The sequence below is a fragment of the Saccoglossus kowalevskii genome, chromosome 6 (genome assembly GCF_978046115.1).
Source record: "Saccoglossus kowalevskii chromosome 6, keSacKowa6.1, whole genome shotgun sequence".
Taxonomy (NCBI): Eukaryota; Metazoa; Hemichordata; class Enteropneusta; family Harrimaniidae; genus Saccoglossus; species Saccoglossus kowalevskii.
Genome location: NC_140646.1, coordinates 23,997,495 through 24,011,080, shown reverse-complemented (window position 1 = coordinate 24,011,080; position 13,586 = coordinate 23,997,495). Strand labels below are relative to the sequence as shown.

General features: G+C 35.5%; 1 protein-coding gene across 1 annotated transcript; it reads left to right on the top strand.

The window, feature by feature from the left end:
* The first annotated feature begins 635 nt into the window (after window positions 1-635).
* LOC102806408 (dorsal-ventral patterning tolloid-like protein 1) lies at window positions 636-13,559 on the top strand. Its single transcript, XM_006816892.3, has 11 exons — window positions 636-683; window positions 1,482-1,593; window positions 2,829-3,145; window positions 3,507-3,881; window positions 5,823-6,221; window positions 6,749-7,147; window positions 7,644-8,012; window positions 8,818-9,147; window positions 9,240-9,501; window positions 12,701-12,860; window positions 13,097-13,559. Exons 2-11 carry the CDS (start codon window positions 1,512-1,514, stop codon window positions 13,335-13,337), a joined length of 2,934 nt encoding a protein of 977 aa, XP_006816955.2. The 5' UTR covers window positions 636-683; window positions 1,482-1,511; the 3' UTR covers window positions 13,338-13,559.
* The last annotated feature ends 27 nt before the right edge of the window (window positions 13,560-13,586 follow it).

The window sequence follows — 13,586 nt, the reverse complement described above, 5'->3', positions numbered from 1 at the left end:
TAAGCATTACACTTGCATTGCTAGATAAACATGTAAACGTTCGTTATACCATGCGTTTGTATCAACACCAATTCTTCTGTACTGTTTACGTTGGCAACCACATAAACTTGTATTCACTGTACAACATTCCTCTCTATCTGAGTTTTGATTTTGTGGATCTTTTGTGACCATTATGTTTATCATGGTCAAATGCATTAAAAGATTGTGCCGCGTATTAATTAGGTAATTTGCATTCTAATTGTCAGTCTAGTACATTCAATGTTATAATAGTAGTTTGTTCAATCGGACACCTATCTGTGAATACAAATTAACTATTTTTAACTTGTTCTGTATCCAAACTACAGATTCACTTCACATAGGAACACATTCTAGTTTCTCTCGTTACACTTTGTTCGCGAAACTACTAAATGCGTACTTGTTTTGCTCAAAGAGAGCCAGCAACAGGTCACGCTTGGAGAGTTCACAAAGTTGAATTATTGGTTATTAAATTTACTTCACACGGGATCACTTTCTAGTTTCTCGCGTGAGACTTTGCTTCGCGAAACCACTAAATGCGTACCTGTTTTGCTCAAAGAGTGCCACCAACAGGTCACGCTCGAAGAGTTCACAAAGGTGAAGTCGTGCCAACTATCACTTATCATCACGTGACCAAATAAAAGATCGGGTGCAAGTATTACCTTGCGGTAAGTGAAAGCTCGGTAACTATTTTTTGAGTAACATTCAACTTCTAGATCTTGCTGTTCTGGTGTATTACCAGACGTCGCTGAATAGCCGGAGTTGATATGTACGATATATATTATCAGAAACCGACGTGTTGTGTCAACTTCCGTGTGTGTTGTGCGCCACAATGGCGTCGCTGCTACTGGCCATTGTGAGTGAAATGTATTTAATCGACGCCAAACGCTAATTTGTTTGACAGTATTCATAAGTCTAATAGTCGTATTCTGCAGTTTCTTTATAATAATGACCACTTTCAAGTTCTTGTGCTTAGATGTTAGTATAATTGTATCCTATGACTAAATACACTACCAGATATACGAACTGACGATACTATGCCCCTCCCATTTGTCAACAAATAGCCATAAATTAGAAGACAAGCAAATATTCTCGAAACAATAAATTATATGTGCTTAGATACCATACAATGTATGCTGAAAGCGGGTTTTTATTATTTGTCGACTTGCGCAATCAATGTATACACAGAATGTGCAGTAAACACTAGCTGTAGTTGTGTAATAAAAACCCATCATTTGTCATCGCACGCCGTTCCAATCAACCACAAGCAGTTCGGTGGCACTCTGACCCAAACATAAAGTAAGCCCCAAGGTTACTCCAACTATGTAACCACAAATAACAGGCCAGGGGAGGTTACCTCATAAATTTGTAGAGTTGGAATGCAAGTTTGAGGCTTACACTATGTGATATGTTTCCTTCCACAATTGGTCGATGTCTAAAATATATATTTTGCGTGCTGTTCTTAGATATATGCATACATAACGCAGTATGCAGAAATGAAGTCAAGCAAGAAATACATTATAGTTACGACCCTGGTTAATTTGATTATACCTTGTGTTGTCTCTGGCCAGAATAAAGGTGAGCCTTTCCTAGTGTTTTAATATTTTAAAGGGCGACAGTCGTCGGGCCGCGTCCTGTTCGATATGGGACTCATAGCGACATATACAACGCGTGTAAAATACATTGTTTTATTTACATGAAATTCGAACACGCGTTGCGCGACGACCACTGCGCTTTAAGTCGTCTTGTTATCTTCATAAATTCTATTACATTACTTGACGTACAATGTGTTAGTACACAAACACAAAACAAAAATATGCATAAACACTACACAAGATCAAAACAACCAACAATTGACAAATACTCATACTCATTTTCAATCTAAAATCTAAATAAAACACAATTTAAAGCTTTCTGTGTTTATGAATGTGGATGGCCTGAAGGGGGAAAATTCCATACCCAGTGATTTCGAAAGAAGGTCACAGAGATTTATCGGGGTAGAGTTCCTTGTAAATAGTGGCGGAGAGTCAGTATTGAAGTCACGTATTAATGATGTCACGATTATAGCTATCGTATACTTATGCTTTTTTTGTCAAAATATTTATATTATATGTAGTACTACGCCAACATACGGCAGAAAATATAATCTGTTTGATCTAAAATTCATTTTACAGCTTTTTGAACTATGTCTTCACTAATTTGGTTCAACAAATGACATTTTGACTCACTATTGCAAGGGTAAAAAATATATAAAAATATATATATAATAAAATATATAGAAAACCAACCAGAAATATAATTGCACATAGAGTTGTTCTTTTTGATACAATAATAATAAGAAGCAGACATTAGTTTATAGAATTCGCATTTGACACAATTGTCACACTCTTTTCTTCCTATTGTCACAGAAGGTCACTACGCCATTCATTCAAAATTTTTTTACAATGACTTAACAGCTCAACAACATAATGAAATAATAATAAGTATGAATTAATTTGACCAACTTAGGGAAATGATTGTTCAAATACAAACAGGAACTTACTGTATCCAGACATTTTGACATACGACACACAATTAGCCTACACTTTGTATGTTGGACGTTTGATTTTCAGCTATTGGAAGACGTCGTGGATCGGATCTAGAAGTGACAGTACGCCGAATCAGATAGATACAAATGGGCCGGCACCAAAATATAAGAAAACAATATCATGTAGTTTACTTTTATCATCTGCTTTTCTGAAATACAATACATTATTGATCTTCATTAATACGTGCTTCTCGAAAAATTGATGCAATGTATTTCAATTCGACAGGACCCAGAAATGCACCACAAATTCCCCGTTATACGACGCAACCAGGAAATGCAACGGAGAATGCCACCCACGTGTTCATAACACCAAATGCCACACGCATGCCCATAACAGCAAATACTACATACGTGCCCACATCAACAAATGCCACTGCAACACACATAACAACTGTGGAGTCAGTTCCAACCTGCAGTTGTGGTTGTGGTGGTAGTTTCTACTCTGACATTGGTGTCATCACATCGCCTAATTATCCTGAGCCCTATGCGGACAACAAAGTTTGCTTCTATTACATCAAAGTAACGGACGGAATGTTAGCGCAGGTAAATTTTAGTTTTACGTTCACGAATTTGAATAACTTCGGTACACCCTGAGCTTCGAATCAACTTTTATTTCATGTATGTATTGGAATGACAAATGTGTGTATTATTTGTTTTTGTTTTTCCATTTATATTCATACTGTCAATTTGATACTTATTTATACAGCACAGGTTAGTTCGTTTAAACAAATAATTGCAACACAAAACTCACCTTGCCTCAACCCAAAATATGAAATACCATGTCATGTATTGTGTATTTGAAGGTTTGTCTCTTAGACTAATATAAATAAACAAACTTCACAGAAGATAGTTGTTATTGTTCATGCGCCATAGAAATTTATGTCCATGTCTGCATTCATTGTAGTTAGCATTTATGACGCTAAGCGTAGATGATGACGTCGACTTTGTCCATGTGTATGATGGAACTTCGGGGCTGCTATTGGCGACGTACCATGGTACGTATGGTCAATCTGACGTGACATCACCTCATGCGGAGATGAGAGTGGTATTTCATTCTGGTGTCGCTGAACGACAGAACCTAGGTTTCTACGCTGTGTTCCGTGCCGTAACAACAGAAAGGCCGACTTACTTCAACAGCTCATTCTGGACACCACCAAATCATTGTAGAACACCAAACTATTTCACTGGTGAAATTAAATCACCTAACTACCCTTCCTATTATCCTAACAACCAGGACTGTGAGTTTCGCATTACAGTACACAATGGAAAGCAAGTTCAGGTAAATATATAACCTAGTGCTACAAAACATGTGATAAAAGCGCATTGTCTATAGTCAGTTATATAGCTTTTCCATGATTGTCAGTACAATTTTGTTTGAAACCTTTTACATACTAATTATAATAAATATTGTAATAAATGTAACAACTACGATATTCGCAAGATATCTGCCAGATTCTGCATTGCTAATAGCCGAACATCACCGAGTAATGCCGTAGATTATATTGTGATTGAGTTTCCGTTTGTCGTTTCTGCCAAATGAAAACGGACTAATTAGTGAACTACATTATCGAGTACGCTGCGTGCCCTGGGTATCGCATTCGCTTGAATTTTGCACAGGATGTTCTGCCGAAAGTGTCAAACAACCGGGTGAGAGCGTTTTATCCTAACAATAATCGTTGGCGAAAAATCTCGTTATAAACTAAAAGTAAATTAAGTGTAATTCAGTGACCGTGGTCCATCATTTCAAGCTGGTCTCATGAAATAAACGCATCTCGCTGGGCAAAAATCTTGTTACCCGATTGGATGGGACATCCGTTGGTTAACATTACGATGTTTGTTACTCATCTAACTAGTTTCAGTTTCGCGCAGTACTCGTTTTTTTAAAATAACATTTTTGTTTGTTTACTTAGCAGTCACGTGATAACCATTAAATTCTATCCAAAATGACCCAGAATTTCAGGAAGTGTGAGATAAGAGGTTTCATACAATATATGGTTCACTATAGTTCAGGACAATTCTTATATGAAAACATCAAGCCTAACTATAACATACGTGTTATGTCTACTACATCCTTAAGTCACCGAATTGCATGCGGGATTATTTGTTCAACGATCGAAGAGTAAATTATATAATCCATATTCCGTTTACTGTATTTTACATTAAGACTAGTCTGAGATGCACAATATACTCTTTTGTTGTTTCTTGTACAACTATTATGTGCACTCTGTTCTGTCTGTTGTATTTAATGAACCACTATTTTATTTATGTTACTACTGCATTCGAACACACTTCGAACATTCCACATTACGTACTTTCTACGTTGGCCGTGTTGTTATATTTAGCGTGCTCCCGAAGCAGAGCTCGATAAGCAATGCATGACGGAAATTGTAGTAGTGAGACAAATAAAATCTTAGTCAATGAACGGCGAAATATGTCAGCTTTAAAACTGTTTAATTCGAAAACGCGTTTTTTTCTGGCAAATTATTCAAAATTGAAATGTGTTTTCATCTACGTATATATGTATATATATATATTTATTTATTTAACACCTATGGCCATCGGCCGTTCGTACAATGATAAAAATATAAAAAAAAATACTTGATAATATAGGGTTGTCAATCCAAGTTTTCCTTAAAACATAAGATTTCCATTTCAATAGGGGATCACAATAGAAAATAAATATGCCAACTAATTGGTTCATAAGCAGGGCAAACTATACAAAATTAAATTCTTCTTCAACTACAATAACAATAACTTTCTGAATGTCATCTCTTCTCTATGTTGAAAAATACCTTTGGTGATCGATAGTAAATCGAAATAAAATTGTATTATTTCGTCATTTTCTTTTGAAACCAAATAATTTGGTAAATTTTCGACAAATTCTGTCTTTAAAAGAATACATAGCTGTTCAAATAACCAGAAGCCAATCATGATGACATATATTTCCATACAAATTTTTGAACAATTTCAACAATTAAAACTTACCGATGAAAATATTTCACATAGAAATTTCTGACAAAAATACGGCCATATAATGTTTATAAAAAGCAATGACATGCATTTCGAATTCATGATTGTTCAACGAACGACTTGTATTTAGTTTAATTGAGAAGCTATTTTTATACTGAAATAAGTGAAATTGGATGTTCTGGAAATGTTGCATGTACAGCAATAATGGTTTATGACTGATATTAACACTGTTTTTTAACATTTTGTGTAGTTAACGTTCTCAGAATTTGACACAGAAGAGTGTTGCGACCGCGTGATTATCTACGATGGTTTAACAACTTCATCAGCACACATGGGAACATATTCGGGTTCTACTATTCCACCCATCATACTCTCCTCTGGTCCAGACTTGATGGTGAGATTTTATTCAGATAGCACGGTAACCAAACGTGGATTCCACGCCTATTTCAATGCGGTTCAACCTATATATATTTCAACGACAGATATCTCAACGACATCCGACTATGATCAACAGACGACCTCACAAGATTGTGGTGGTACATTTCATAGTGATACCGGGATAATCAATTCTCCTAATTATCCAAATAATTACCCAAACAATCAATATTGTTATTATTACATCACAGTACGCGATGGAATGTCAGTGCAGGTAATGTGAATATCTTCGATTAATTTATATAGTATGATACTAACCTCGTTATTAATTGTCGTATATATATATATATATATATATATTTGTATATATTCCAATGATACATCCAGCTGATTTTGAGAGATTGTGGAGAGTACAGGATCTGTTTATTTCTGTCTCATAATGAAAAAAGTGAAATTGAAATTTACTGGAAACGTTTCGAAGTTAGAAATAGTTTCATTTTCAAATTTAAAGAATGTTAGTAGTTATTTATTTATTGGCAAAAAATACATATGAGAAAAAATGTTTTAAAAGCGACTTTAGAAACATTAAACATGGTTAGTTAATACAACAGAAAAAGTAAATTGCGTACCTGCAATGAATTAAAATATTTCATGATTGTTCAACGAACGACTTGTATTTAGTTTAATTGAGAAGCTATTTTTATACTAAAATAAGTGAAATTGGATGTTATGGAAATGTTGCATGTACAGCAATAATGGTTTATGACTGATATTAACACTGTTTTTTAACATTTTTTGCAGTTAACATTCTCAGAATTTGACACAGAAGAGTGTTGCGACCGCGTGATTATCTACGATGGATTAACAACTTCATCAGCACACATGGGAACATATTTGGGTTCTACTATTCCGCCCATCATAGTCTCCTCTGGTCCAGACTTGATGGTGAGATTTTATTCAGATAGCACGGTAACCAAACGTGGATTCCACGCCTATTTCAATGCGGTTCAACCTATATATATTTCAACGACAGATATTTCAACGACATCAGACTATGATAAACAGACGACACCACAAGATTGTGGTGGTACATTTCATAGTGATACCGGGATAATCAGTTCTCCTAATTATCCAAATAATTACCCAAACAACCAAGATTGTTTTTATGACATCACAGTACGCGATGGAATGTCAGTGCAGGTAATATGCATATTAATTTATTTTTTTATCATTTGATTATTTGAAATAAGTGAATACATATATTGTGTATGTCAATTTACTCCATGTATATTTCATACATACTTAAAATCGATTACCATGACCTTTAAAAATGTAATAAAACCACGATTGTCCTAACCTTGAACAAAATCGCTAGTTACTGAAACTTCGGCACCGTTTATATGTTATTTTCTTAGTGAAAATGTTTGTAAACCCTGTGTATTGACACAAAAGCCACATATCTTTTTAAAATGTTCATTAACCCAACACTTTCAGATTCGGAATTCAGTCTACCACTTCTAGTACATACAAATATTCCATGTGTTAATCCCCTAAATCTGAAAGTACTCTTGCACTTATTATGAGGTTCTGAAATATTATCGACAACAACGTTAAATGGTGTGCTAAAACAAAAACAAAATATCTCAACTGATTATGTACTGTGTTTCAACTGAAAGAATATTACTTATACTTACAGTTGCAGTTCATGACATTCGATACGGAACGCTACTGTGACTTTGTCTACGTCCAGGATGATTTAAATACGTTATATTATTCTGGTGCAAAACACCCATTTAGCATAACATCGCAAAGTTCAAACCTGCTGGTTAGGTTTACATCTGATTACAATGTCATTGGACTGGGGTTCCAAGCTAGGTTCAATGCAGTGGATACATACCAACCAATGACAACATCCTCGTTGCCATGGACGACAACACCATTTAGCTGTGGTGGTTATTTCAATGGCGAGTCAGGTGTAATTGTTTCGCCTCATTATCCTTTCAAGTATCCCTCGTCTATACATTGTTATTATTACATTACTGTGACCACTGGTATGTCAGTGCAGGTAAATGCCTTTCTTATAATCGTTATTGAGATGGTTGATGATATGCTTTAATGATGTATATTCAATAGATCAGAACTTCTTTATTATACTGTGTTAGATATAAACTCTGTTCGAAAAGTCACAAACATGAATATTGCAGAAAAATAGACTAATATATACTAGTAGATGACGTATATCGCGGAGTTTGTTTTGCAGTTGAAGAACATAGATTTAGAACACACCTAGAACACAACACCAATTATCACTGGTAAAGGCCATCATGTTTACTGCATGCTTCAGCCCCCCGGAACTTGCCTAATGGGGACGTGCCCCTGAAATGGGTCTCGTTTTTTTGGATTTTAGGTATAAGTATCGGTCTTATTTCTAGTAAAGATAGGTATAAATATCGGTAATAAATATGCTCTTATGTAAGTGACAGAGGTGTTTCTATGGTCAAAATACATATTTTAATAAAACAATATACAATGCAATTGTTGACTTACATTTGCTTCCATTGGAGATGCTCTTCTAATAGAGCAAATACGGTAACTGTTTTATTTGGAATAAATAGTGATGACAGAAATGGTACTTTGGTATAAATATGGGTATAGATTTTGCCACTACCCAGGTATAAAAATGGTCACGCTTTTGAGCACTCAGGGGCACATCCCTCCCAGCTATGCTATCAAGTGTCCCAAGGGACTTCTGTTTTAGATTATCCTTGAAAAACAAATCATTATTGTTATAATTGTGTTTGAATTAATACAATGTACTGATAATCATGCGTTTACTTAGTTTGTGAATTTTCTTATTCGATTCGTTTTAGTTGGAATTTAGTGCATTCAGCACCGAAAAAGGATTCGACAATGTTACTGTTTACGATGGCCCTTACGCAAATGGGATAACGTTGTTGAATGGACACTCAGGGGACAGTGCTCCTGTTTTGCCACTATCAAGCGGCAATTCCATAACGGTTGTTTTTCATTCTGATTACAACACTGAATACGAAGGCTTTTCTGCCAACTTCATGTCAGCAAACTGTGGTGGAGTATTCACATCACGCAAAGGAGCTGCATTTGCATCACCTTCATATCCCAGAGATTATGATTCAGACTGTTATTATTACATCTTAGTGTCCTATGGCGACACAATACAGGTAATCATTTATTGAGTCTTATTTTTGTTTCATTGTTACTCGTTCCCCGGGACTCGTTCACTCTGACACAAATTTTACCATAATTTTTACAGCTATCGTTCACCGACATCAACATGGCTGCTCATGACTTCCTTCATGTGTATGATGGCAGCAGCACATCGGCTACATTAATGGGGACTTTTACACGGATTGATCACGTGCCTGACTTGTTCTCTACCGGTTCACACATGGTTATTCATTTCCACATTGACGTGAACAATAGTTATTCAGGATTCAGAGCTACATATTATATAACTGAGCCCCCCACTACAGCAACACCTTACTATCATAATAGAATAACTACAAACAATCATGGTGAGTGAGTATGTTGTGAAGAGTTACTTGTATATTTCAGTTTACATTGTGAAAAGATTCTATTATATTTCAATTTAAACCTTGCAATGGTTCAGGACTGTTTGATGTCCCGCCTTAGATGATTACGTTTCTCAGTCACAAATCGGATGTGCCAGGTTTTTGGTAGAGCAGATTCATAGTTACTGATATTACCATGGTATCTATTACACTTTTCATCTTTATTTAAATAAGACATTTCGGTTTTTGTTATCCTCAATATACTATACAACTAAACAATATAAGGATATTTGTTCACATTTTTGCACATTGATTTTGTGGTTATTATAATTTGTTATACAAACCACATACGTCAGTTCCTAGTCATAGAATTTGCTCATTCTGTTCTCAACCAATATATCTATTTTTAAGGCTATAATCAAATTACAAACTATCAAACTTTGGTCTTTCTGCACCATCGTAGATACTCGTATCTCTTCATTGTATATTTTAAGTACCACAGCATGAATAAGATTTGATAGATTGAAAACTCAAGTTCCAATGCGATACTTTTCCATGTTTTGGTGTTTTTATTTATGTTAAATATTTTGATTGTGTTTGAAATTGAAAGTCGATTGACACAATTTTTAATAGTCTTTACTTTATTTTGATATATTTGACAAGACAGAAGAAGCACTTTTTTACTTTAGTTTTAACCCTGTTCTTCTCAAATGCTGAGAATTTCATTTCTTCTCTCACTGTACTTCCAAATACTATATCAAATAATCCAGGAACAGCACCAGAGTCTTTCAATGTGATCCTGCTATCACCGTCTTCATAAGTCTCGATAGTTGAGGGTGCATTGTTCAACTCAAAAGGCATGACTCTTCAGCGAACAACTTGGTGCATGTTACTCATTGGCACTTGTATCTCTCTTCGTCTGTCAGTTTCTGAATGACATACCTACCGTTGAGAACCAGGAAGTTCCAGAAAATAGTTTTAAAAATTCATTGATCCATTATTTTGGGTATTTAGCCGCTAATATCACAAACACGTACATAGCCATTTTTCGGACAAGTACTATAGTGATGATGAGGCTGTATAATCCCAAATCTCAATATGTCTACCATCTGCTTATATGCTTTGATGGCTGATGAATAAGGATGTGCTTCCCTGTGTGTTTCAGCAGTCATGTATGTCTCTCCTGCCAAATGCTCATCTGCCAACAATACACATCTTAGAAACACTCTACTACAGATGACTTAAGTCAAGTTAAAATGTGTGACTACCTCAAAGTCAATAGCTATGAACATTTAAATATCATTTAGATAAAACTAGAAATACTATGCCATACCCATGTGAATATATAAAATTCACTAATCTTACCACACATGGACTACTTGGACTTGCTGTGTTGCGCAAGAATCATGTTTTAGAATATAACACACATAAAATGAAATCATGTATGTATTAATATATACATACTTTTTATATTTCATTCGTTATGGCTCTTTTGAAAACAAATTCTTTATAAACTGAATTCGTACCCAATTAAACCTGACCAACGCTTCCAGCTTTACTCCATTGAGTTCAACTTCTACACCACAGCTATTTCTCCCCTTTGCTGAGGTTAATCTTCCGTAATGCAAAGTATTTCCAGAGGACACTATGATACCCATTGATACTGGATCCATGACCATACTACATGACAGAATCTTATTCCCAGGAGCCATACTGCCAGGTTTTGAAATATGTACCAGTGTAGACAGAAGCATTAGAGTTTGATATTTACTTGTAACATAGAGTGGCATGAACCAGTGATCTTTATTTGGATGGTGACATCAGGAGGACGAAGCCTAGCCAGAGCATAGAGTACAATAGTTGTCCCTGGGCGTTGGCCGAATTGCCAAGCCCAGAGAGCAAACAATTGGACCAGGTCCGGTGTAAATGTCTGTATGTCTGAGTATGTATCTCTAAGTTTGAGTCTGTCTACTAGTATATCTTCCTAAAGTAACATGTCTTTTTATGAGGTAAATCACGTGATGCAAATTGATACATTACATGACTCAAAACACCTTTTATGATAGGACAGTGGTTTAATACACCGGCATAAGTTTCCCGAAAAATACATTGAATAAAAATACAAAAGTGATTTTAGCACCTCCACATTTACAGGCTGATTTGTCGCAGGTGATAATGTTTTACAAAGTATATTATTACACGTGGTGCTATACACTGTCAGCTTCCCATATACCACATATTTGCTAAAAGTGACACGGATATTGTTTTAGAAACCACGGTTATTGATAGCAATGTGAAGATACGCTTGATATTATGTCAATACAAGCGTCACCCATGGGAATCCTGACAAAGCCCATGATGGGTGTCCGTACGAACGATATGACAATGGATTAACTGTTCATTCTTTGTAGTTGCATGCATGGTGTATTTGAAGCGGGAGAGTCGTCACCTGCGCACGCGCGGGAATTGAGTCCTAAGCAACAATAATAACACACACTAAAAACGCAAAAGGATCATGGGTAGACGCTTGTTTGTAAACAATTACACGCTATGGCCATCTGACGCATGCGCAGGTGACGACTCGCCCGCTTTAACCATTTAGTATATGATTAAAACCATAGACCCTCTATGTTGAAACTAATCAGACTGAATGTCTTAATCTTAATCTCCCTACATCTTGAATTCTGACTATTTAATTGGGTTTCTTATGTACTACAGTCTGTAATCTAGAAGGATAATTAATAATTGGTGTTGAATATTGAATATTTCTTGTATCAATCATGTTTTTGTCCACGGTGTCGTTCTTATAGTTTCTACTGCCAAGGATGATGCTGTCTTCCATCATCCATGATCTCCATAATTTTGATATTGAAAGCATGGTAGCTGGACGTGGGTAATACATAGTTTGTAGTAACTTTCTGAATGTATTGCTGCCAGTTGCTGTGATTTGATAGTTAGAGTTTGATGTAAAAACTGATAAATGGTTTTCGCAATTTCCAGTGGATTATTCTCATTCACCATTGGTTTCCACGCATTCTCATTTTAAGTGAATTCACAGCCAGTCCACAATATTTCGATTCTATTTCTAAACAGTGTCACTCACACTCTAGCCTAGTTATTATGGTATTATTATAACTGAGCTGCTAAATGCCAGATATTTTTTAACATTTTAATTTATTAACACATACTTTAATTCTTCTAGCTCACATGACGGCAATTCCACTAGTTCTCGTTTTAGCCATAGTATGTATTTCACTTGTGATAATTTATATTCATGGTTACAAACGTTGCAAGAAGTCAAGATTGCCCCAACACAACCCTACAAGGCCTGTGCGACCTCCTACATATGAGAATAGTACGCGGTAAGTAAACATCGCAGAGGGAGAGGGAGAGAGAGAGGGGGAAGATTAAAGCACTGTTTTGTGAGGTAAAAACAAGTGGCTTTTTTGCTCTAAAATAGATCATGGCGTTCATAATATATAACTATATAATAATTATTACAATTTTAACATTGAGTTGAAATATTGTTTTCCCACATTAGCCTCAGAAAATGTTCAACTGTTACAGTGTCATATATTTTGGTTCAATTTTGTTACAGCCCAGATGGTTTATTTTGTTACAACACATTACCACCGGAATCACATAGTCTCGTTTCGCCGGTATATTATGTCAACCCTCTCGCAAATTTAGCGAACAGTCGACCACCGCCTCCAATGTATGAAGAAATATCGCACAACCCATCGGATGTAAGTACTGCTAATGTAACAGAAGATGCAGCACCGCCTTACGGGAGTTATTCAAACTTCAGTGAACCTGCATGCTTCGCTCATAAAGTTTAACAATATTTCTATTTACACTAGATTGGTTATTGCATTATTTCTCGTCAATCAACTAACCAAGTGCCTCGAACGTCTTGTGTACAAAGTAATAAAGATAGTTTTAGCTTGTCTCACAGCCACTATTTTTGGCATATTTCCATTGAATCAGCGTGCATATTAATATTTTATTGTTTTCACTAAGTATTTGATTATTATTTCTAAAATAAATCCTATAAATAATCACTCTGTTACAGAGCATGTGTTTTCTCT

Bases quoted from the DNA above. Each gene is read 5' to 3' on its own strand.
- LOC102806408 (XM_006816892.3), top strand. From the start codon at position 1,512: ATGAAGTCAAGCAAGAAATACATTATAGTTACGACCCTGGTTAATTTG. The intron at 1,594-2,828 runs GTGAGCCTTTCC...TCAATTCGACAG, and splicing joins TGTCTCTGGCCAGAATAAAG to GACCCAGAAATGCACCACAA. The intron at 8,013-8,817 runs GTAAATGCCTTT...GATTCGTTTTAG, and splicing joins CCACTGGTATGTCAGTGCAG to TTGGAATTTAGTGCATTCAG.